This window comes from Rattus rattus, chromosome 13, assembly GCF_011064425.1.
Source record: "Rattus rattus isolate New Zealand chromosome 13, Rrattus_CSIRO_v1, whole genome shotgun sequence".
In the NCBI taxonomy this organism is placed as follows: domain Eukaryota; kingdom Metazoa; phylum Chordata; class Mammalia; order Rodentia; family Muridae; genus Rattus; species Rattus rattus.
In genome coordinates this window covers 11,901,322-11,926,307 of record NC_046166.1, presented here as the reverse complement: position 1 = coordinate 11,926,307, position 24,986 = coordinate 11,901,322, and the positions used below count along the sequence as shown (strand labels likewise).

Sequence of the window (24,986 nt, the reverse complement as noted above, 5' to 3'; positions counted from 1 at the left end):
GGTTTTCCATATATTGAACCATACCTGCATCCCTGGGATGAAGCCTACTTGATCATGATGGATGATTGTTTTGATGTGTTCTTGGATTCGGTTTGCGAGAATTTTATTGAGTATTTTTGCATCCATATTCATAAGGGAAATTGGTCTGAAGTTCTCTTTCTTTGGGTCTTTGTGTGGTTTTAGTATAAGAGTAATTGTGGCTTCATAGAAGGAATTCAGTAGTGCTCCATCTGTTTCTATTTTGTGGAATAGTTTGGACAGTATTGGTATGAGGTCTTCTATGAAGGTCTGATAGAATTCTGCACTGAACCCATCTGGTCCAGGGCTTTTTTTTTTGGTGGGGAGACTTTTTTTTTTAATCTTTATTAACTTGAGTATTTCTTATTTACATTTCGATTGTTATTCCCTTCCCCGGTTTCATGGCCAACATCCCCCAACCCCTCCCTCTCCCCTTCTATATTGGTGTTCCCCTCTCCATCCTCCCCCCATTACCGCCTTCCCCCCAACAATCATGTTCACTGGGGGTTCAGTCTTAGCAGGACCAAGGGCTTCCCCTTCCACTGGTGATCTTACTAGGCTATTCATTGCTACCTAGGAGGTTGGAGCCCAGGGTCAGTCCATGCATAGTCTTTGGGTAGTGGCTTAGTCCCTGGAAGCTCTGGTTGCTTGGCATTATTGTTCATATGGGGTCTTGAGCCCCTTCAAGCTCTTCCAGTTCTTTCTCTGATTCCTTCAACGGGGTCCTGTTCTCAGTTCAGTGGTTTGCTGCTGGCATTAGCCTATGTATTTGCTGTATTCTGGCTGTGTCTCTCAGGAGAGATCTACATCCAGTTCCTGTCGGCCTCCACTTCTTTGCTTCATCCATCTTATCTAACTGGGTGGCTGTATATGTATGGGCCACATGTGGGGAAGGCTCTGAATGGGTGTTCCTTCTGCCTCTGTTCTAAACTTTGCCTCCCTATTCCCTGCCAAGGGTATTCTTGTTCCCCTTTTAAAGAAGGAATGAAGCATTCGCATTTTGGTCATCCCTCTTGAGTTTCATGTGTTCTGTGCATCTAGGGTAATTCAAGCATTTGGGCTAATAGTCACTTATCAATGAGTGCATACCATGTGTTTTTTTGTGATTGGATTACCTCACTCAGGATGATATTTTCCAGTTCCATCCATTTGCCTATGAATTTCATAAAGTCATTTTTTTGATAGCGGAGTAATATTCCATTGTGTAGATGTACCACATTTTCTGTATCCATTCCTCTGTTGAAGGGCATCTGGGTTCTTTCCAGCTTCTGGCTATTATAAATAAGGCTGCTATGAACATAGTGGAGCATGTGTCTTTGTTATATGTTGTGGCATCTTTTGGGTATATGCCCAAGAGAGGTATAGCTGGATCCTCAGGCAGTTCAATGTCCAATTTTCTGAGGAACCTCTAGACTGATGGGGAGACTTTTAATAACTGCTTCTATTTTTAAAGGATTTATGGAACTCTTTAGATGGTTTGTCTGATTCTGATTTAACTTTGGTACCTGGTATCTGTCTAGAAAATTGACCATTTCATCCAGATTTTCCAGTTTTGTTGAACATAGGTTTTTGCAGTAGGATCTGATGATTTTTTTGAATTTCCTCAGATTCTTTTCATTTCTGATTTTGTTAATTTGGACACACTCTCTGTGCCCTCTGGTTAGTCTGGCTAAGGGATTATCTATTAAATAACCAGTTTCTGGTTTTGTTGATTCTTTGGATAGTTCTTTTTGTTTCTACTTAGTTGCTGTCAAGCTGCTGACATATGCTCTCTCCTGTTTCTTTTTTAGGCACTCAGAGCTATGAGTTTTCCTCTTAGCACTGCTTTCATTTTGTCCTATAAGTTTAGGTATGTTGTGTCTTCTTTTTCATTAAATTCTAAAAAGTCTTTAATTTCTTTTTTTATTTCTTCCTTGACCAAGTTGTCATTGAGTAGAGCATTGTTCAACTTCCATGTATATGTGGGCTTTCTGTCATTATTGTTGTTATTGAAGACCAGTCTTAGTATGTGGTGATCTGATAGGATGCATGGGATTATTTCAATCTTCTTGTATCTGTTGAGGTTTGTTTTGTGACTGATTATATGGTCCATTTTTGGGAGACTACCACGACGTTCAGAGAAGATGGTATATTCTTTTGTTTTAGGGTGAAATGTTCTATAAATATCTGTTAAATCCATTTGGTTCATTGCTTCTGTTAGTTTCTCTATGCCTTTGTTTAATTTCTGTTTCCATGATCTGTCTGTTGATGAGAGTGAGTTGAAATCTCCTACTATTACTGTGTTAGGTGCAATGTGTGCTTTGAGCTTTAGTAAGTTTTTTTTTTAATGTATGTAGGTGCCCTTGCATTTGGAGCATAGATATTTAGGATTGAGGGTTCATCTTGGTGGATTTTTCCTGTGATGAATATGAAGTGTCCTTCCTTATCTTTTTTGATAACTTTTGGTTAAAAGTCAATTTTATTCGATATTAGAATTGCTACTCCATCTTCTTTCTTGGGACCATTTGCTTAGAAAATTGTTTTCCTGCCTTTTACTCTGAGGTAGTGGCTGTCTTTGTCACTGAGTCGTGTTTCTTGTATGCAGCAAAATGCTGGGTCCTCTTTCCATATCCCGTCTCTTAGTCTAAGTCTTTTTATTGGGGAATTGAGTCCATTGATGTTAAGAGATATTAAGAAATAGTGATTTTTTTTGGTTATTTTTATTTTTAGAGGTGGAATTATATCTGTGTGGCTCTCTTAAGTTTGTTGCAAGGAGATTACTTTCTTGATTTTTTTAGCATGTAGTTTCCCTCCTTATGTTGGAGTTTTCAATCTGTTTTTCTTTATAGGGCTGGATTTGTGGAAGGATATTGTGTCAATTTGGTTTTGTCGTGGAACATCTTGGTTTCTTCATCTATGTTAATCGAGAGTTTTGTTGGACATAGTAGCCTGGGCTGCTATTGTTGTTCTCTTAGGGTTGTATGACATCTGCCTATGATCTTCTGGCTTATAAAGTCTCTGGTGAGAAGTCTGGTGTAATCTGATAGGTCTGCCTTTATATGTTACTTGACCTTTCCCCCTTACTGCTTTTAATATTCTTTCTTTGTTTTGTGTGTTTGGTGTTTTGACTATTATGTGATGGGAGGAATTTCTTTTTCTGGTCTAGTCCATTTGGAGTTCTGTAGACTTCTTGTATGTTTATGGACACCTTTTTCTTTAGGTTAGGGAAGTTTTCTTCTATAATTTTATTGAAGATATTTACTGGCCCTTTAAGTTGGGAGTCTTTGCTCTCTTCTGTACCTATTATCTTCAGGTTTGGTCTTCTCATTGTGTCCTGGATATCCTGGATGGTTTGGTTTAGGAGATTTTTTGTGTTTTACATTATCTTTGACAATTGTGTTGATGTTTTCTATGGTATCTTCTGCCCCTGAGATTCTCTCTTCTATCTATTATATTCTATTGGTGATGCTTGCGCCTATGACTCCTGATCTCTTTCCTAGGTTTTCTATCTCCAGGGCTGTCTCCCTTTGTGATTTCTTTACTGTTTCTATTTCCATTTTTATTGGCTCATATCACACATATGCTGATTTTAATTTATGGTTTCTTGAGACAAAGTTCTTTTCTTTTTAAAATTTTTAACTCTTTATTGGTTCTTTGTGAATTTTACATTATGCACCCCAACCACTCTCTTATCCCCATCTCTCTCTTTTTTAAGGGTTTATGTATATGAGTACACTGTAGCTGTCTTCAGACACACCAGAAGAAGGCATCAGATCCCATTACAGATGATCGTGAGCTACCATGTGGTTGAATTGAACTCAGGACCTCTGGAAGTAGTCAGTGCTCTTAACCACTGAGAGACTGCAGTGAGAAAAAGTTTTTCAATGCAGGCCTGGTTGGCCTGAACTGTTAGTCAGCAGATTAGGCTCAGAGGCTCACCTGCCTCCTGAGTGCTGGAATAAGAGCCATGGGCCACAACAGTTCGTTTCCAATAATAAAGATCCCTACATACTCTGGAGAAATCTTAAAATGAAGCTGTCTTTTCCCAAAATGGTCAGTTACAGGAAACAGAGCTGCAACCATCAAGGAAAATTGTTTCTCTGTTTTTTTTTTTTTTTTTTTTTTACCACAGCAGTTATGTAGAAGACGCTGCAGCTTCGATAAGGGCCACCTATTTCCATTTTTAAATCCTGGATGGTTTTGTTCAATTCCTTCACATTTGGTTGTGTTTTCCTGTAATTCTTTAAGGGATTTTTGTGTTTTCTCTTTAAGGGCTTCTACTCATTTACCTGTGTTGTCCTGTATTTCTTTAAGGGAGTTATTTATGTCCTTCTTAAAGTCCTCTATCATCATCATGAGATGTGATTTTAAATCCCAATCTTGCTTTTCCGGTGTGTTGGGATATCCAGTATTTGCTTTGGTGGGAGAACTGGGCTCTGATGATGCCAAGTAGTCTTGGTTACTGTGGCTTAGGTTCCTGTGCTTGCCTCTCGCCATCAGGTTGTCTCTGGTGTTAGTTGTCTTGCTGTCTGTGACAGTGGCTTGACCCTCCTGTAGGCCTGTGTTTAAGCACTCTTGTAGACCTGTTTTCTTTTAGCAGGATCTGGGAACTGAGAGCTGTTCCTGTGTTTGTGTGTCCTGAGGCCACCAGGTAGGTCGTTTGGAGCAGAAGAGTTGGTCTTACCTCTGCTCTCAGGTCTGTTGGCACTCCTGGCAACTGGCTTTCAGCTCTGGGTGCAGGCAGAAACTGGAAGGGCCCTGACCTTGACTGCTCCTATTTTCCTGTGCCCAGAGGGCACAGAGGGCACTAGGGGGAGTTCCTCTTGGGCCAGGAATGTGAGGAGAAGGTTGCCTCCTCTGAGCTCTCAGGATTGTCTACACTTCTGAGAGTCCAGCTCTCTCAGAAGAGAGATTTGGATTTGGGTACAGAGGGCTGTGGGACTGGTTTAGTTCTGGGCGCAGGCATAAACTGGAAGCTCAATGTATCTTCTTTGTATCATAAACTGGAAGCTCAATGTATCTTCTTTGTATCATAAACTGGAAGCTCAATGTATCTTCTTTGTATCTTCTTCCAACTCTATCTCCCACATCCTCCAGGCCCCACATCATGTCTCTCTCCAAGTTCATGCGTCTGTCCTCTTTATTTTCTCCCTCAGACCGTTGATACTGCTGTTGAAATGCTGACTGACCAGTTGGCCTGATGATGTGCAGGCGACTATTGCTGCAGTGGGTTTACTCCTGCACTCTCCATGCCTCGCCCATGACTTTCACAGTAATCCTCATCCCCCACCCCTCGCTCCTTCTCCAGCCTCCTTCCATGACGTTTCCTGAGCCTTGCTGGTAGGAGATTGATCTAGCGGCTTCCTTCAGGACTGAGCAGTCGGCAGCTACTTATTCTCAGTACTTTGAACACTTAGGAGTCTGTGCTGCGGGGAGCAGGGCTCTGGCTGAGGTTGAGAGAAGCACCTATGTCCTGTTAGATTGTTCACTTCCTCCACTGTGTCTTCAAGCTCAGCCATTCAGTTCTCTCCTTGGTCTATTCTATCGATGAGGCTAACCACAGTTTTTTATTTCCACATTTCAGACTGGCTTTTCTCTATGTTGAGTTCCTCTTTCATATTGTCCACCGCCTTCTGTATTTTGTTCAGTTGTCTGTGTCTTTGAACATACTTATAATCATCATTTGAGTTCTCATTCTGGGATATAATCTAACTCGCTCTCACTAGATGTCATTGCTGCTGTAGAGTTGATGTGTAAATATTTATTTTACATGCAATACATGTGAGCCTACATAAGTGTATGTGCAGCACATTTGTAGACTGAACCATTCAATGACGAACAACTTTTTAGTTTGAGGTAGGGTCTCATTGTGTAGACCAAGCTGGCCTAGATCTCATAGAGATCTGCCTGCTTCTGCCTCTAGAGTGCTGGATTAAAGTCATGATCAGCTTTTAATTAGGGTTTTTTTTTTTTTTTTGAGTGTCATGCCGCAGAGACTGGCCTCAAAACTACTACGTAGTGGAAAATGACCTTGAATTTATGACTTTCTGATCTTTGTCACTGGTGGCGAACTTGTTACTAGGTATGCAGAGTCATAAAACTGGCTTGACATGGTCAACTATTTACTGGTCATTCAGTAGGGCACACCTAGAAGTACACACAAAAGCCATGAGCCTATGTTGACACCTGCTGGCCACCACAACACTAAACAATGGGCTCTAGCCTCACAGCCTAAGAGCGTCCAGAGGAGCCGCTCGTGTCACTCAGCCCACGCAGAGCAGATCTAGCCAATCAGGATCTCCAGGCAGGTTGTCCAATCAGAAGCTCCTGGGAGGCGGGGAGCGGGTTCTTTTCGGCCGCCATGCTAGCTAAAGGTTCCTAACCAAGCCTGAGAAAGGCCGTTGTGGGAGTCCCTGCTTGGAGCTGAGAGGGGAGCACGGGCGAGTTCGGAGCCGCGCCATGGTGAGCGAGAGCCGCTGTCCTCTGACGGGAGGAGCGATCGGTTGAGCCGCGGAAGCCGGGGTGGTGGGCCCGCCCCGGGGCTTGGCCAGTGGGCGCGGGGACTGAGGGACTGCGACCTGGGCCTCTGCCTGCGCCCGTAGGTACTTCCGCCCTGATCCTCTTCCGCGTCAGAGCTGAGCCGGAGGCCCCGCCCTGCGGGGGGAGGGAGGGAGCCAGTGCACTGATGACGTCACGACCCGGGCTGGCGCGCACAGCCTTGTTTTAGTATTGCGCCGAAGGCTGCTTGCTAGACTAAGGCTGTCTAGGTTCTTTGTGCTGCCTTCGAGAAGTTCTGAACTTTGCGTTCCACATGTAAGTATGGGACCCTCTTTAGGTTAATTTTGCGACATTTGTAAAGTCCAGTGAGTTTCTTTGCAAAGGTGTTTAGAAACAGCTCTGGGAAAGATGACTTGTCTCATTGAATTTATTTTGTTCTGTCAAACATTCTTTGATTATATTTTTGTTTTTAATTTCTGCTTATGCATTTGTGGGCTTGCTAGTTTTCCCTCCCTCAAATAGTGCATTGTTTTGAGTACTGACCTTCGCTGAGAACTGTTAGCAAGTGTTGTGGTTGACTCCTCTGTATTGTGTTCACCATTCTGGGTCTTCTCTTCATTTCCACGCATATAACTGACTTGCTGTTACTTTATCTTAGGGTTTTTATTGGACGTATGCTGAGCTTCTAGTTTTAACTGAGAGCTGACATTGAGATTTCCTGTCATGAGCATACTATGCTAGAAATATAGATGGGCACATTTGTATCCTCCCAAAGTATCAGGATGTTTTTGAATAACAATAAATTTGAAAGGTTTTGATGGCAGCAATTTGCCAGATGATTTCACTTTTGTAATCAGGACAAGGCCAATGTGGGTTTTATTCTAGTCTTAATTATTAATATGAATTCTTATGTCACAAACACAGTATATCTATGCATATATTTAGTTTATAAAATGAATACAGGTAAAAGGCTTAGAAGTAGGCTGATAGAAATGTAGGTAGAGCTTGTCTAATAAGGAACCCCAAACAACTTGTGCCACAGGGAGGACGCCTTTGACGAAGTCCCAGGGAGGACTCAGGCTTGTCAGCTATGCTGACAGTTCTAGATAGGAAGCAGAAACAGGCTCTAAGGACAGGCAACTGTGGGCTCAGGTCCAGGTTTAGGTAGGGAATAGGTGGAGGACCAGGCAGTTGAATAGACTGCGTCAAGGGACCTAGTTGAATTGAAACCTCAGAGATAGGAGTTCCTGCTTGTCCTTTCTTGATTCATCTGCCAGGTATCAGACCATAGGTTGGTTTGGGGCTAGACATCCTAGGAGTAGTAGGTGTTTATCACTTTAAGAAGCCAGGAGAGGGGAAACCTTTCCTGGTTTTCCTGATAGCATTGGAATACACTCACGTGCCCCTCTAGTCTCAGCTCACCCTGATAAACTTACGGAGTAGCTCCCTTTCTGTTCTCAGGAACAAGCCTAAGGAGTCTGTGCTATCTGAGTGAACAGATAGTATTGTTTGAGCATGAACCGGCTGTAGTCATTCTCTTCCCTCAAAATGGAGTCAAATGGAGTCACTCAGGGCAAGGCATTGCCTGGAAAGCCACAGTATTTTTTCACAGCATGGGACAGGACAGCAAACTGTGCCCTTCAACACTTGATGTCCAGGATCCTACAGTGGCATTCCCTGTATTAGGTTCATTGCTTTCTTTGGTGATTTATAGTATGAGGCTGGAGAGCTGACTTAGTGGCTAAGAGCTCTGCTGCTCTTGTAGGTGGATTTCCAGTGATTACGTGAAGGCTTACACCCATCCGTAACTTCAGGCCGAAGGAGATCTAAAGCCCCCTTCTGGCCTTCATTGTCACCAAGCATGAATGGGAGCAAAACACCTATATGTATAAAATGCATAATTCAAAAATAAGGAATTTGTAGTTACTCTCTGCAGGCCTCCCCCTCCCAACCCATTATTTTTGTCTCTTTAGACAAAGTCTCACCGTGTGACCTGTGTGACCTGGGACTCTGGAACTCACAGCAACCTGCCCGCCTCTGCCTTTCGAGTACGTGCAGCACCACACCCAGCCTGTCTGCAGTTCTTTGTTCTGTCTGGGTTTACTTTTCTCTGTGCCGTTCATCTTTACTGGTATACAAGCAGACCAGTGTTTTTATTTTCACATCCTATGGCTTATTACCAATGTACAGGAGCAGGGCAGAATTGTGTATCCTATACATTTGCTATGGTATCAATGTAGTTCCTTGAATTTTTATTGATTTTTGGGATTTTCTTTGGGCAAAACCATTTTTTTTTTTTCCTATTCTTTTTTTTGGAGCTGGGGATCGAACCCAGGGCCTTGCGCTTGCTAGGCACCATTTTTTTTTTAATTTCTTCTGAAAAAGCTTACTTCTCCTTTTGTTGACATACAGTCTTATTCTCCCTTAAATATAGCATGATCATGATTTAAAATTATTTTTATATTTTATTTCTATGAGTGTATTGCCTGTGTTTAAGTCTGTGTACTGGTGTCTGGGGAGGGTAGAGGAGGGTATTAGATCCCCTGGAACTGGTGTTACAGACGGCTGTGAACCACCAGGGTGCTGGGAATTGAACCCCGGTCCTCTGGAGGAGCAGCCAGTGCTTTGACGTTGGAGCCGTCCCTGCAGCCCGTTCATATGACTTTTGTTATTTACTTGTGGATGATAGGTTCCATTGGTTTTTAAGTTTTTGTGGGGAGGTGCATGTTGGGAATTGAACTCTGGTTCTTGTGTGCTCTGCCATTGAGCTTCATCCAACAGCTTGAATTTTGAAGTTAGTTTTGCACACCTGTCTTAATTTCTTACTGCAGTAAGTTTGTTCTTGATTTGTTTTAGTTAATTTCTGTGTTATGTAGGTAGGTCCTTGTGCAGGTAAGGATGGTCTTAAATTCCCGCTTCTCTTGCTGCCCTAAAAGTTCTGGAGTAGCAGTAAGAGTCATGATACTTTTTTCTCCTTAAGATTTTTATGATTTAAACACGTTTCCCCTTTAACAATTTCATACTTGTATACAGTGTGTGCTTTCGTACTCCAGCGCAACTCCAGTCCACCTTATCCCTGCAGTTCCCTTTCTGATCTCCTTTCTTAAATTCTGTGTTGGAGCTCACTGAACTCACCAGGATTTTCTGAGTTTGGAACTAGTCACTGGAGCTGGGTGGGCACCTCAGCTGATGCATAACTAAAGACTATGACTTCTTTTTCCAGACTCTGTCAGTGGTTAGTAATTCAAGGAAGAGTAGTAGAGCACTGCAGGCCCCTCCCCGACCCGTAATTGACTGGTTTGGTGCTGTTTTGAGTACTCCTATTGGATGTGACCACAACTACTATGAGGTCATGACAGCACTGTCACCTCTATGCCCAGAAGTGAGGACTTCATAGCCCTTCTCTCTCTCCTTTCCTGCTCATACAGTTTTTCACCCCCTTCTGTGCTGTGATCCCTAAGAGATAATAGTATAAATATCCTATTCAGGGCTGGAGAAATGACTCAGATATTAAGAGCACTGGCTGCTCTTTCAAAAGACCACAGTTTAATTCCTACCTCTTACATGGTGGCTCACAACCATTTGTAACTCCAGTTCCTCTTCTGCATGAGCACGTTGCATAGAAACACATAAAGTCATAACATCCACACTTGCAAATCAAAGTAAAATATCAAAACCAAAATTAAAAGTAATTTTAAAAATGTCCTATTTGGGTTGAGCACTTAGCTGTCACTTATTCTCAGCTCTTTGAATGCCCCTGCATCCTGTGTTCACTGACATTCATTGCAAAAGGAGGCCTCTGTGATTAAGACTAGGAGCAGCATTTGTTTGTGGTATGAACAAAGATGTTTAGAAAGTGACCTGACTCTAGGACAGTGTAGCTAAACCCTGTTAGTAAGTTTATTCCTAGAGGCGTGAGTTTTTGGGCAGGTTTACAGTGTTAGGTATGGATTTCCTCATGGGAAGCAAGTCTCAAGTCCAGTCAGAGAATGGTGGGCTATTCCTCTAACAGCTTGTTTAAAACTACATAGGACCCAGAGTCCTAGTCACTGTTCTATTGCTGTGAAGGGACACCATGACCATGGCAACTTTTATAAGCAAAGCTTGAAATTGGGACAAGCGTACAGTTTCAGAGGTTTAGTTCATTATCATGACAAGGAGCGCGGTGGCCTGCAGAAGACATGGTGCTGGAGAAGTGACTGAGAGTTCTATGTCCAGATCTCAGGAAGAGAGGCACTGAGACTGGCGTGGGCTTTTGAAACTTCAAAGTCCACCTCCAGTGACACATTCCCTCCAACAAGGCCACCTATTCCAACAAGGCCATGCCTCATAATCCTTCTCAAGTAGTGCTACTCCCTGATGACTATGCATTCAGATACAGGAGCCTCTGGGGTCATTCTTTTTTTTTTTTTTTTACATTTATAAAAATATTGTTTTTTTCATCTTTATTGAGTATTTCTTATTTACATCTCGATTGTTATTCCCCTTCCCGGTTTCCGGGCCAACATCCCCTTAACCCCTCCCCTTCTCTATGGGTGTTCCCCTCCCCATCCTCCCCCATTACCGCCCTCCCCCCAACAATCATGTTCACTGAGGGTTCAGTCTTGGCAGGACCAAGGGCTTCCCCTTCCACTGGTGCTCTTACTAGGATATTCATTGCTACCTATGAGGTTGGAGCCCAGGGTCAGTCCATGTATAGTCTTTGGGTAGTGGCTTAGTCCCTGGAAGCTCTGGTTGGATGGCATTGTTGTTCATATGGGGTCTCAAACCCCTTCAAGCTCTTCCAGTCCTTTCTCTGAATCCTTCAATGGGGGTCCCGTTCTCAGTTCAGTGGTTTAATGATGGCATTTGCCTATATATTTGCTGTATTCTGGCTGTGTCTCTCAGGAGAGATCTACATCCGGTTCCTGTCAGCCTGCACTTCTTTGCTTCATCTATCTTATCTAGTTTGGTGGCTGTATATGTATGGGCCACATGTGGGGCAGGCTCTGAATGGGTGTTCCTTCTGCCTCTGTTCTACACTTTGCCTCCCTACTCTCTGCCAAGGGTATTCTTGTTCCCCTTTTAAAGAAGGAGTGAAGCATTCGCATTTTGGTCATTCCTCTTGAGTTTCATGTGTTCTGTGCATCTAGGGTAATTCAAGCATTTGGGGTAATAGCCACTTACCAATGAGTGTATACCATGTGTGTTTTTCTGTGATTGGGTTACCTCACTCAGGATGATATTTTCCAGTTCCATCCATTTGCCTATGAATTTCATAAAGTCATTGTTTTTGATAGGTGAGTAATATTCCATTGTGTAGATGTACATTTTCTGTATCCATTCCTCTGTTGAAGGGCATCTGGGTTCTTTCCAGCTTCTGGCTATTATAAATAAGGCTGCTATGAACATAGTGGAGCACGTGTCTTTGTTATATGTTGGGGCATCTTTTGGGTATATGTCCAAGAGAGGTATAGCTGGGTCCTCAGGTAGTTCAATGTCCAATTTTCTGAGGAACCTCCAGACTGATTTCCAGAGTGGTTGTACCAGTCTGCAATCCCACCAACAATGGAGGAGTGTTCCTCTTTCTCCACATCCTCACCAGCATTTGCTGTCACCTGAGTTTTTGATCTTAGCCATTCTCACTGGTGTGAGGTGAAATCTTAGGGTTGTTTTGATTTGCATTTCCCTTATGACTAAAGATGTTGAACATTTCTTTAGGTGTTTCTCAGCCATTCGGCATTCCTCAGCTGTGAATTCTTTGTTTAGCTCTGAACCCCATTTTTTAATAGAGTTATTTGTCTCCCTGCGGTCTAACTTCTTGAGTTCTTTGTATATTTTGGATATAAGGCCTCTATCTGTTGTAGGATTGGTAAAGATCTTTTCCCAATCTGTTGGTTGCCGTTTTGTCCTAACAACAGTGTTCTTTGCCTTACAGAAGCTTTGTAGTTTTATGAGATCTCATTTGTCGATTCTTGATCTTAGAGCATAAGCCATTGGTGTTTTGTTCAGGAAATTTTCTCCAGTGCCTATGTGTTTGAGATGCTTTCTGGGGGCCATTCTTATTCTAGCCACCACACCCAATTATTACATTCCTAGGCATATACTCACAGGACTCGATTTCCTACTGCAGAAGACGGCATACGATATACCGTATGCAGGAAGATATCTTACTATAGAGAGACTCTCTCAACCATGCTCATCACTGTTTTATTCAAAATCTCTAGAAAATGAGGACTGCTTAGATGCCCATCAGTGATGAATGGATAGTGAAGATGTGGTATACATATATGTAATGGATGTGTGTGTGTGTGTGTGTGTATGCGTGTACATGTACATGTGTACGCACACCCTAATTGATTTTTAATGTGGGCTGGTAGCTTTGTACTTCAAATTCAGAAGTGTTTGCTTTTCTGAGACACATTGAGCCAGATTGGTGTAAATTTGTCTTTGTATTTTAAGACTGTGTCTCTATTAAACTCACTCTGTGTACCAGGCTTGATCTCTGGAGACTCTTGCCTGTTTCCTGAGTGAGAGGATTTAAGGTGTGCCTCACAGCGCTCAGCTTGGTGTGAGTCCTGATTGCTTGCCCCTCCCATCCTCTCTGGTTTGTTTGTTTTGTTTTCATTTCATTTTTTAAGTTTTCCCTTTGACATTTTATTTCTTGATTTTTATGACTTTATTACTTGGTTTTCTTTTCATTGATACATTGCTCAATCTTTATAAATAAAACACTGAGCTATATGACGAGAGTTCAGTGAGAACATGGACAATAGAAAGATAAAGAGAGCGCCTAGCCGCTGGCCTTCAGAGGGGCTCTTAGAAAGGTACATATTCCTGATGGTACGAGTGAAGTATTGCTAGAAAAGCTCAGAATAATAAAAACAGAGCTGATCACTTCAAAACCTCAAAACCTTTACCATGTGTGGCTCCAGTGAGCTTGGCTCTCAGCTGGAGCGGCCCAGCTCAGGTGGTAAAGGCCTTCTGAGCCCAGGGAAGTTAGCAGGGCTTGCATCAAGGTTGTGTGCAAGGTTGGGCCAGCCATGTGATAGGAACGGCCAGGGATAGATGTGAAAACCAATAGTTAAAGTGCACTTGCTGATGATGGCGCCTGAGACACATCGGAGGTAAGACTAGCGTGAGGGGAGCCTGTGGGCGGAGACAGGCAGGGTCTGAAGCTGTGAGGGTGCACGGTGCTCAGTGGGTGCACAGGTCCTGAACGCTGCTGGTTGCTTGTGTGATGGCTGATCATTACTGTCCACTTGAATGCCTCTGGAATCAACTAAGAGGCCTGTCTCTGTGTCTGCCAGGAAATTTCAGGGAGGATTAACTGAGGTGAGAAGACCCTTACAGCAGGTGGCACTTTGAGAAGGAAATCCACAGAAGGAGCAGTGTTTGTTCCTGCTTGCATTCATTTCTTGCTGGTGAGTGCATCTGCCCCATTGCCACTGCTGCTGCCACCCTTCCCTGACATTGGAGCCAGTGTCTTGGGCCTCCAGTGTGGACTGAAGACCACTGAAGAAGCTTCCGGGCGTCTTCTGAGCCCTTAGTGCCAGATTGGAGCTCCCAAGGCTTCCAGCCTTGTGGATGGAGCCTCTCCATCATGGAGACCACCATTGTTGGACTATCCAGTCCTGATCAGGTAAGCTGTAAATTAGATAAAGTAATGTATTAAGTTCCCTTCTTATTTGCTCTTTTATTTCTGTCCTCAAGAGAATGCTGACTTAGGTAGCTAGACCTGTGTCATCCTGTTTTCTTATATGTACCTTAAACATAGTTTAAAGTCATCATTCTCTTATTTAATTTGTGGTTTTACATTTTTAAAAACTTTTTTATTGGTTCTTTGGGAATTTCACATTATACACCCCAATCTCACTCATCTCCCCATCCCTCCATATCTATGCTCTGTCCTTGCAAACCCCCACCCCTAAAGAAAAGAAAGGAAAACACAAACAAGACGATATCACCACGGAAGCTGCCCCATGTGCACACTTGTCTAACAGCTTCCCTTGCAGTGGTCCATTTTCTCAAAGGAGAAGCCACTGGCCCAGTGGCACTTGTATTTGTTACTGGCTCTGTTGGTGTAGCTCACCCTTTCCCCAGGAGCGGGGACAGCAACTGCCTTTTCAGTCTCCAGTTCTGCCTCTCTTCATGGTGCACAGTTGGCTCCTCTGTCTTCCATTTCTCTACCACCTCTTTGCTCACTTCCTGTAGTGTTCTTGCTGTGTTCTGCTTTTTTGAATTTTAATAATTTACTTTTATTTTATGTACTTGGTGTTTTGCCTGCGTGTAGTCTGTGTGTGGGTCAGATCCTCTGGAACTGCAGGTATAGATGGTGTGAGCTGCCATTTAGGTGCTGGGAATCGAACCCTGTCCTCTGGAAGAGCAGCCATTGCTCTTAACTGAGGCATCTGTCCTGCCCTGATCATTCTCTGTTTTGGAGTTGACATGTTTGTTACTCTCTTCTGAGTCTTCTGTTTTCTTCATAATTGAAGACTTGAAATAATCACCTAAAATAGCGTGCTTCATACCAACAAGAAATGTCACTAGAAATTTGGGGAGTTCTGTCGGATTTGCACATGGGAAGTTTTAGTCTCATTACTAAGAAGAATTTAAGGTGGCTGAAGAGATGGCTCAGTGGTTAAGAGCAGAGGACCCAGAATCAGTTCCCAGAACTTACATGGCAGCTCAACTGCTGTAACTCTAGTTCCAAGGTATCCAGTGCTTGACCTCTGTGTGCACTTGCATGCACATGGTGCACATACACACACATGCACACATATAGGCATACACACAGAGTGATTTTTTGGAAGGATTTAAGAGCTGTCTCAAAGCTTAAGGACAGTTCTATCTATGAATCTAAAAGAAATCCTCAGGACTGACAAGCTGTAAGTTCTGGCAGCTATTGGGAAGGGGAGATGGATAGGAGAAGAAAAAAAAAAAAACCCAAAACACCAAAAACAAACAAACAAACAAAAAACCAAAGCACAGTGCCTTTTGAGTAAATTGGCATAGTGGTCAGTCTCATGGCAGATAAGCCCAGAGTACCAGAAAAACCATATTTGGGCTCTGGCCAGCATTCTGAAGAGAAGGAAGTTACCCAGGAGAGTCTCGTGGCATCCATTGGCAATGACACAGGGAGCCCTTGCTCTGTTTGCAACTACTAAGTGTTGATTTCATTTCTTTCCTACCTGTGTACGTGCACATTTATACATTTAATCTCTCTTCTTGATAGTCTTCAAATAATTTGTCTGTTTCATTTAAGCTACCCCATCTCCATTTATTCCTTTATGATTGTTGGACTAAATTGATCATTTTAACGAATGTGTTAATTTCATATAGGTTACTAAGTTTGTGACCATGGAGTTGCTTATTTTTTTATTATTTTAATCATTTGAATGTGACATTGCCCCTATAAGTTCATATATAGGAACTCTTGGTCTCCAGTGTTTAGGTTGTATAGTAACTGATAGTATTTTTCAGAGATGATGTATTTAATTTTTCCCTTTGTTTCACTTGTCACATTTGTGTTTCTCTGCATTATTTCCTCATTTTTTAGTTGTTAAAAAGTGAGTGTTGCTGGGTATGATAATACGTACCTTTAATCCTGTCACTTGGGATGCTGAGGCAGGGGATTTCTGTGTGTTTGAGGCCAGCCTGGTCTACCTAGCAATCTACAGGTTGGCAAGCAAGGCTACATACTGAACTTTGTCTCAACAAAACAAAAAACAAAACAAAAAACAAAAAACAAAATGAACGAGCGTTTGGGCCAGCAGTGCACCCACCACCAAGCCTGATAACCTGAGGAGCAAACTGACTCCCACGCTCGCACAGTGCGTGTGCCCACGCACAGCAAGCATACACCAGATCCTTGTCCTAAAGAGCGTTTGTATGTGATTATGGGGTACCTTGGGAATCGGGTCTCTCTTCTCCAGGGTTTGACGTTTGTTGTTATAGGGTATCGTTCACTCCATGTTTAGGAACATTTCTGAAGTACTTGTTTCAGAGGTTCTATTATGTCAGTTCACTGAACTCCATGTTGTCTTTCTTTTAACCTTGTTTTCAGAAATTTCTTTGAATGTCAGGAATATCAAGGAATAGGCTTAAACTCTTGAGCATGAGTTTCCAAGGGCAGTAGCCTCCCGAGCCCGTGTTATGCTGCTGTGTGTATAGCACACAGGGTGCTCTGGGGACAAGAAAGGGAGTGAGATGGGAAGCAGCTCATCTCCTCGCTCGACGCAGCAGAGAGAGCACTGGGCTGTCCGGCCATCTCTGAACATCACTCAGTGCTTTTACTGCACTTGTGTGCCGTGGAATGAGTGTGTGGAAACCATAGAATTACACAGCCATACTGACAGTTGTGGACAGATGTGTCTTTCACACCCACTCTTTCATATCCTAATATGGAATGTTTTAGGGTTTGGTGAGCTTTGAGGATCTGGTGGTGCACTTCACCCAGGATGAGTGGGATTTGCTGGAAGCTTCTCAGAAGAGTCTCTATGGAGATGTGATGCTGGAGACCTTCAGGAACCTCACTGATACAGGCAAGACTGACCATGCCTTTAATCCCAGCAGTCAGGAGGCAGAGGCCAGAGCATCTATATGAGTTTTAGGCCAGCCTCATCTACATAGTGAGTTGAAACCCTGTGTTAAACAAAACAAAAATATCTTATCTTCACTCCATAAACTGGTTTTCTGGTTATCGATGGGTGTTGGGATTTGGATGTGGAAAGGGAAGAATGTGGTGAAGAAATAGGTACAATACACATTCTAATAATTCATCACACATTCTCTGTGACCATGGTTTAGGGTATGAATGGGAAGACCAGAAAATTGAAGATCATTGTGAAGATCCTGAAATAAATCTAAGGTAATTTGCATGCACAAGTGCAAAGAAATATTTCTTGTAGACATTTTAATATGCTGTAAAAGTTTTTTTTTTTTGTTTTTAAAAATTTATTTTATTTATTTATGTACAGCATTCTGCCTGCATATGTGACTGCAGGCCAGAAGAGGGCACCAGATCTCATTACAGATGGTTGTGAGCCACCATGTGGTTGCTGGGATTTGAACTCAGGACCTCTGGAAGAGCAGTCAGTGCTCTTAACCGCTGAGCCATCTCTCCAGCCCAAAAGTTTTGTTTTTAAGATTGATTTATTTGTTTTCTTTTGAGACAGTGTTTTTATGTGTAGCCTTGGCTGTCCTAGAACTTACTCTGTAGACCAGGCTGGTCTTGAACTCACAGAGCTCCACTTGCCTCTGCCTCCCAAGTGCTGGGATTAAAGGAGTGTGCCGCCATTGCCTGGCAATATTTATTTATCTTCATTTTATTTATGTTTTGTTGTGTGTTGTTTGCTGTGTGTTGTATGTTGTATGTCTGTGCACCATGTACATGCTATGTCCTTGGAAGCCAGAAGAGGGCATCGGATCCTCTGGAATTGGGTTTACACCTGTTTTTCCGCCCACCACATTGGTGCTGTGAACTGAATCAGGTTTCTCTAGAGGAGCAGTCAGTTTCAAAGTGAGCCTTTTTTTCAGCCCCTATGCTATGAAAATTAACCACAAACTAACAAAACAAATAACAAGTTTCAATTCATTTATCAGTAGAAAAATTACACCCAAAATATATTTTGTTTGGTCTTTCCCTGGAGCTAGTCCTGGGACCCTGCATTGACAAATGCAACTATTTCCATTGTAGGCTTATGGGAACCATATTATAAATTCATCAGTTCATTGATTTTCAGACTTGTCATGTGAGGGCACACAGTTTGCTTGTTTTGGTAGCAGGCTGTCCAAGATGGTCTAATGAGCAGACAGTGGTAAAACAACTGTCACTAATGCGCTTGCCATTTCTCACAGAATTAGATTTGTAGACACTGTATGATACTGAGGAAGGCGGTCAGGGTGGAACACCTTATCTGTACACCAATCTCAACATGAGCCGAGGTGTGGGGACATTTTCATGTGTCATTCATCTTTTAATAGGGACATTGTCTCTCACTCTGAGGACACACGTGAGTATGAACACGAGGAATATGAAGAGAAGCCGCCTGATGCTAATTTTCTCACAAGTGTCAAAGGATACGTGGGAGCTCACACTGTGAATGGACCTTCTGAGTGTGAGGTGTGTTTAAAATCCTATGGGCTGTATCACCTAACCTACAATGGACATCACAGCTATGAGTACAAGGAGTGTGTAGGAAGCCAGCCTGTACGGAAAAGTTATGAATGTAACCAGTGCGGTAAAACGCTGAGCTCTTACAATTCTCTTCAAAGACATCAGAAAATCCATGTAGAAGAAAGACCGTATAAGTGTCAGCAGTGCAGTAAGGCCTTCAGATGCCTCAATGCCCTTCAGTCACATGAAAGAATTCATACTGGAGAAAAACCTTTTGAATGTAATCACTGTGGTACAGCGTTTAGCAGACTTACTCACTTGCGATTGCATGAAAAAGTTCATACTGGAGAAAAACACTATGAATGTAAACAATGTAATATCGTTTTTAAGTCTCACAGCTCCTTTCACAGACATAAGATAATGCATGGAGAGACATTCTATAACTGTAAGGAGTGTGGTAAGTCCTTCATCTATCCCTCTCTACTTCAGATGCATGAGAGAACTCACACTGGTGAGAAACCCTATGAATGTAAACTGTGTGGTAAATCTTTTAGATATCATTCTTCCATACGATTACATGAAAGAACGCATACGGGAGAAAAACCCTATGAATGTAAACACTGTGGAAAAGCCTTTACACGTCAGAGTTATCTTCAATTTCATGAACGAAGCCACACTGGAGAGAAACCCTATGAATGTAAAGAATGTGGTAAAGCCTTCACACATCGCTCTTACCTTCGATTACACGAAAGAAGACATACTGGGGAGAAACCGTACCAGTGCGTTCAGTGTGGCCGATCCTTCAGCCGGCAGAGTTCCTTTAAGAGACACCAGTCTGTTCATGCTGTGGAAAACCCCTATAAATGTCAACAGTATCTAATTCCTTTATCCCTGTTTCCTTCAAATGCATGAAAGGATTTACACCAACACCAAACCTTATGCATGTGAACAGTGCGATGAAACGCTTATCCCTATTCACAGAAGACACATGTAAGAACTCAAAATAGTGATGAACCTAACATAGTATAGCCTTCAGGGGTCACAGGGACTTTTAACCCCACCACCCAGAAGTAGTACCACCCAAAGATGGTGTCTCCTGCCCTACAACTCCCATATGAATTTGTGGAGATCATGTATCAGAGGGAGAAGTAATGCAGAAAAAAGGCCAGAAAAGAGGGACCGTCAGCCACAATAATTTAAGTCCAGAGCCCTACAACCAAGAAAGTACATAGACTCCGGTGGATCATCGTGAGGTTGTAGAACCTCCTCTAGCAAACGTAGGAAACCATTCCTACAATCACTAGACGGTAGGTCTGCCCTTTGAATGAACTCTTTCCATTTCTAATGAAAACCCACGAACTCAAAACAGTGTTCTTGAGACACGTGCTTGAATCTACTCCTGTTCTGGGGAAAGTATTCTATGCTGTTATTCTCAAGTTCAATAAATCGGTCTGTACTTTTAGTATTGCCACTTAGTACTCATTTCTTTGAAATAACCTTCATATCACATCATGACCTCCCTCCCACCCCACTTCTGGGTAACAGAAAGGTGTTTATAGTTAATTTGAGGCTTTTTATTATATTCTCCTTTATTGTTTGAGAATTTTATTTATGCATACACTGTATTTTGATTAAATCCTATCCCACTCCATCTTCTCTAGTGCCTCCCATACTCTCTCTCTCTCTCTCTCTCTCTCTAAGTAAGGTCTTACTATGTAACATTGGGCTCACTGTGTAGACCAGGTTGGCTTTGAACTCCACAGAGATCTGTTCGCTTCCCCCGACAGTAAAGGAGTGTGCCACCAGAGTCCTCAGTGTACTTTTTCCCCCCTTGGTCTGCGGAGTCCAATTAATGCTGTATTTGCTTAATCCTGGGCCATCGTACCCAATCCAAGGAAACAAGTACATCCCTCCCTGTTCCTACACCCTGCTCCCAGCATTGGCATTTCTCCTCTTACCAGACAGAGTTAATCCCACGTGGTCTAAGGGGATTGCAAAGACGTTTCCTGAAAAAAATGCCAAATAAGACACGGCGGATGCAGACTCGAGTCTCACCAAGACCTCAGAGGTAAGGTACACGTTGTGATCCGCGTGGTCCTGGAAACTTGCTGTTTCTGATTCCTGCAAAGAGATGGGTTTGAGTGTGTATGGATACGAATATCAGTGGTATGTTGTAATGGTGGGAGAAACACAAAACTAGATCAGACTGAATCCACATGGGTACATTGAGCAGAAATTCTGGGCTTAGTACTGTAGATTATATAGTGAAAGTTACAGTCTAGTGGGCTGGAGAGGTGGATGGCTCAGTGGTTACGAGCACTTGCTGTTGTTTTGGTGAACCGGGTTCAGTTTCTAGTACCCCGGTAGCAGCTTGCAACTGCCTCTAGGGCCCTAACGACCTCTGGCCTCCACAGGGACCGTCCTATATGTGGTGCATATGCATATGTGTAGGCAGACACACAGATTTAAGTACAGTTTATTTGATTTTAGGGCTGAATTCTGGGTCCAAAGATGGCCTTCTGTGAATGAACCAGAAAAGCCTGATCTATCAAAAATTGATCCTGATGAGGAGGAAATTCCAACTCATGAAATTGGAGTGATTTACCATGTAAAGCCTATTTGTTTTCAGGTTGAATGTATGTGCCCTTCTCTAGAGGTGCACGAAACAAATGTCAGAAGCCTCAGCATACACGCAGAGCTCAGTCCTTCATCTGTGGGCCTTACAGTAGCAGATGCAGCATCTCAGCTTGAAGTCATGAATTCAGTGGGTTTAGTGGGACACTAAAGCAAGCATCAAGTGTAAACACTAAATAGCAAAAGGCAAAGTAGGTGTGCTTATCTGATAGGCTTGGCAAAGCAGTGCTCATAATTGCCTCACTCCTGTCGAACTGAGGTGCAGGCACGTTTTCAGAGTGTTCCTAGAAATGAAATAGGAAGCCCAGTAACTGTTTGTCTCACTTGCATAAGTATTAAAATCCCAGAGCAAACAAACCACAGGATATACCTTGATTTGTTCTTAAAGACAGTCCTGTACTCATAACCCTTATCCAGGTGACCTGTCCAGACTTGAACGAGGCAGGAGGCCAGGTCCCTTTGGGTCCCCTCTTTTTTTTTCTTTTCACTATTAATCTTTAAAAAGGGCCTTTCTTGTATATGTGCTCACCATGAGCTAAATCCCCAGCCCCCCTTGGGTCCCCCTTATGGGAGCTAAAGTTTCACATTATTCATCTTTAAAAATTTCTGTTATGTGTGGGCATGTCAATGTAGTGAGACCCAAACTCATGGAGCTGGAGGGGCATCAAATCATAGGTGTTAGAGTGGGTTCTGGGTCTCAGATTCTTCACCATAGAGATCTTTAGTCCTTTGTCTGAGACCCAAACTCTGTTTCTCTGGAAGAACAAATGCTCTTAGGTGCTCTAGTCCCTTGGTAATCGGTCTCAGATTCTTCACCATAGAGATCTTTAGTCCTTTGTCTGGGTAGCTGTTTGTATGGAAATTTATGTAATTAGGATCCTGTAGGTCCCATTAGATATTAACTGAACTTGGTAATTATTGTAATCCCAAGTAGTTTGTGGCCCTTCAAGTAATATGCTTAAGAGCTGGAGGAGATGATCACTGCAATTTCAGCCACCGTACCATTTATACTGGGCTTGAGAAGTCATTTGGTTATTTTTCCAAGCACAGAATTCATAATTGGTATAATTATACTTGGATGTTGGCACAATCTCCATGTTTTCAGTGACCTGAGGGATGAGGGTTATAATATTTGGAAATGGCTAAGTGGAAGCCATTAGAGCTGTGATTACCAGGGAAAATAGTGAATGAAAATCAAGTGTATCTTATTACTGGGAGGTAGAGGAAACAACAGCTTTGCTAGTGAGACCTTAGCGACGATGATGTGCTCCTGCCTTTGAACCTTGGACCCTTTATTCCATATGTACTGCGTATTATTGACACCATCCAAGACTTGCAAGATGTAGGTAGGTGTGGGCAGTTCCTTTCTCACCTTCTGAAGTAGCCAATAAGTAGCCAATATGTCTATGACTCCTATTCTCGCTACATTGGTTTTTCTTCCCAGGCATGCAGGGTGGTCTCAGGGAGAAGGCTAGGTCCTCGTTTGTAGATGGTTCTGCACATTATACAAGCACCACTCAGAAGCAGACGGCTGCAACATTGCGGTGTCTTCCCGGCACAACTCTGAAGGAATGTCCTGAAGGGAAATCTTCCCAGTAGACAGAAGTTCAGGCAGTGCACATGGGTGTACACTGTGCTTAGGGAAATAGCCAGATGTTAGTTATGCCCTGACTCATATGTCACTATTGGTTTGGCTGGATGGTCATGAATTTTGAAGCTGTATGATTGGAAAATTGATAGGAAGATATTTGTTAAAGGGTTCATTGGATTAGACACTCACAGTGATCAAGGAGTAGGATAGCTTGTTCTAGGGAGAATGGACCTCCCAGTGAATACAAGCACAGTCTTGCCATGATCGGAGCACTAGGGGCTCTGTGTGTGCATGGTCTTCCTCTCACTGTGGCTGACCTGGTGACGGTCATACAGATCTGTGTCTGTGAGACCCGGGATCTGAGGACCTGAGAGAATGGGGTGGACTACAGTCTAATGCTATAGACAACCTTACCTCAGTGTCAGTGTACTTTTGTATATGAATGAAACAAAGAAAGCAATGACTGATCCAGGGAAAGCAGTTTGAGCGAAAAACAAAACAAAACAAACATGATCAAAAAAATCACATAAATAAGTGCACTAAATATTGACAGAATAACCCTTTCCCAGAACTGTTGTAGGACAGACCTATTTAAACACAGCTGTCTGGCATGCACTACAGATTACATGGGAAAGGATGGAAGCAAGGTAGAAGGCCATACTCAGGGTGATGTCCAACAAGAATAGCCATGTCTTATAAATCGAAGGTACATGTTTGTCACAAGAGACATGAAATCAAATCTTAAGAATAATCCAGGAAACAAAATGAACTTTTGGGAAAAGGCCCTCTGTCTATCTTTCTGGATCCTCTCTCACAGTTCCTCAAGGCATTGTTCACCATGTATCATTCTTTTGACCATGTTCTGACAGAATACCAACAGTAGAAGGCAATGAGTCCCCAATATGGCTCCATTTACCATGGTGACCATGTCTTGTGGCAAGTGACCTACATCGGGCCACTTTTGTCATGGAAGGTACAGAACTGTCTTCACTGAAGTAGAGACTTCAGATATGAATTTGCCTTTCCTGCACGTAATGAATGCTTCCATCCAAACTACCCTCTAGGGAGCCATAGAATGCCATATCCATCACTATGACCTTCCACAAAGCATCACTCATGACCAATGAGCTCTCTTTACAGCCAAAGAAATACAGCAGTGTGCTTGTGCCTGTGGGATGTAATTTTATTTCAATGTTTTCTACCATTTGTAGCAGATGGCATTAGAGGACAGTGGAATGACCTCTTACAGATGCAGAGTTCCAACTTTGAGGCAATAAACTGAAGGTCTGGATTTGGGTGTCTAGATGGCTTTATATTTATGTCAGTATTCAGTGTATGGTATGCTTTCTCCCACAGATGGAGTAAATGGTCTGGGATTCAAAGGCAGAAGGGGCACGGCACTACTCACCATTGTAAAACATCCTAGCCATATGTCTCTAGGCCTCCAACACATATACATCCTGGTCTGGCCTCAGTGAGAGAAGATGCACCTAACCCTCAAGAGACTTGAGGCCCCAGGGAGTGGGGAGGCCTGGCGGGGTGGGGGCTGGGTGTGGGGACATCCTTCTGGAGATGGGAGGAGGAATAGGATGAGGAACTCTCAGAGGGCAGAAGTGGGGGATAGCAACTGGACTATAAAAAAGATTAAAGATAGTAATAATTAAAAAAAGTAATTGGTTCAATCAAGTTGGATTTTGGTGAATCATCACTTTGGCCTGCCATAGGTTCACTTTCTGAGGTATGCAGATGCGTGTGTCTTATGAAATTCCTCACACAACACTTAGTGCCTGAATAGGCACCTGACAGAACCATAGATGGGTTTGGGAGGAATGATTGCATGATTCTAGTTGTGGGAAGCAAGGTATACCATTAAGGGCAAGCCATCCGATGGTGGAGCATTCATAGTATGAATTCTCATTACACAGTCCTCTCCTACATGTGTGTGTTTGCTCACTATGTCAGTGGTTGTATGATTTTTGTTTTGAGTATGGGATGTGTAACTCAGGCTGACCCATAAGGATTTGGAGTATCTATGAGACAACTCCTTGGATGGTAATCTTCTGTGTGGTACATCCTGGCACACCTATCTGAGTGAGGTCCACCATGCGACTATGAAGATGCTCTTAAAATGATTGACAGGTTGGAACAGATTTTGAAATCTTTGGAGAG

The 24,986-nt window shown here is 42.9% G+C and overlaps 1 protein-coding gene and 1 non-coding gene across 2 annotated transcripts; one reads left to right on the top strand and one right to left on the bottom strand.

The window, feature by feature from the left end:
- Positions 1-4,030: 4,030 nt before the first annotated feature.
- On the bottom strand, positions 4,031-4,169 carry LOC116915189. Its single transcript, XR_004389845.1, has one exon. It is a non-coding gene; the product is annotated as a small nucleolar RNA SNORA16B/SNORA16A family (small nucleolar RNA).
- Positions 4,170-6,321: 2,152 nt separating this feature from the next.
- LOC116914567 (zinc finger protein 709-like) lies at positions 6,322-20,059 on the top strand. The gene is made up of 5 exons (XM_032918923.1): positions 6,322-6,459; positions 13,785-14,116; positions 16,892-17,018; positions 17,284-17,344; positions 18,460-20,059. Exons 2-5 carry the CDS (start codon positions 14,078-14,080, stop codon positions 19,502-19,504), a joined length of 1,272 nt encoding a protein of 423 aa, XP_032774814.1. The 5' UTR covers positions 6,322-6,459; positions 13,785-14,077; the 3' UTR covers positions 19,505-20,059.
- Positions 20,060-24,986: the final 4,927 nt, after the last annotated feature.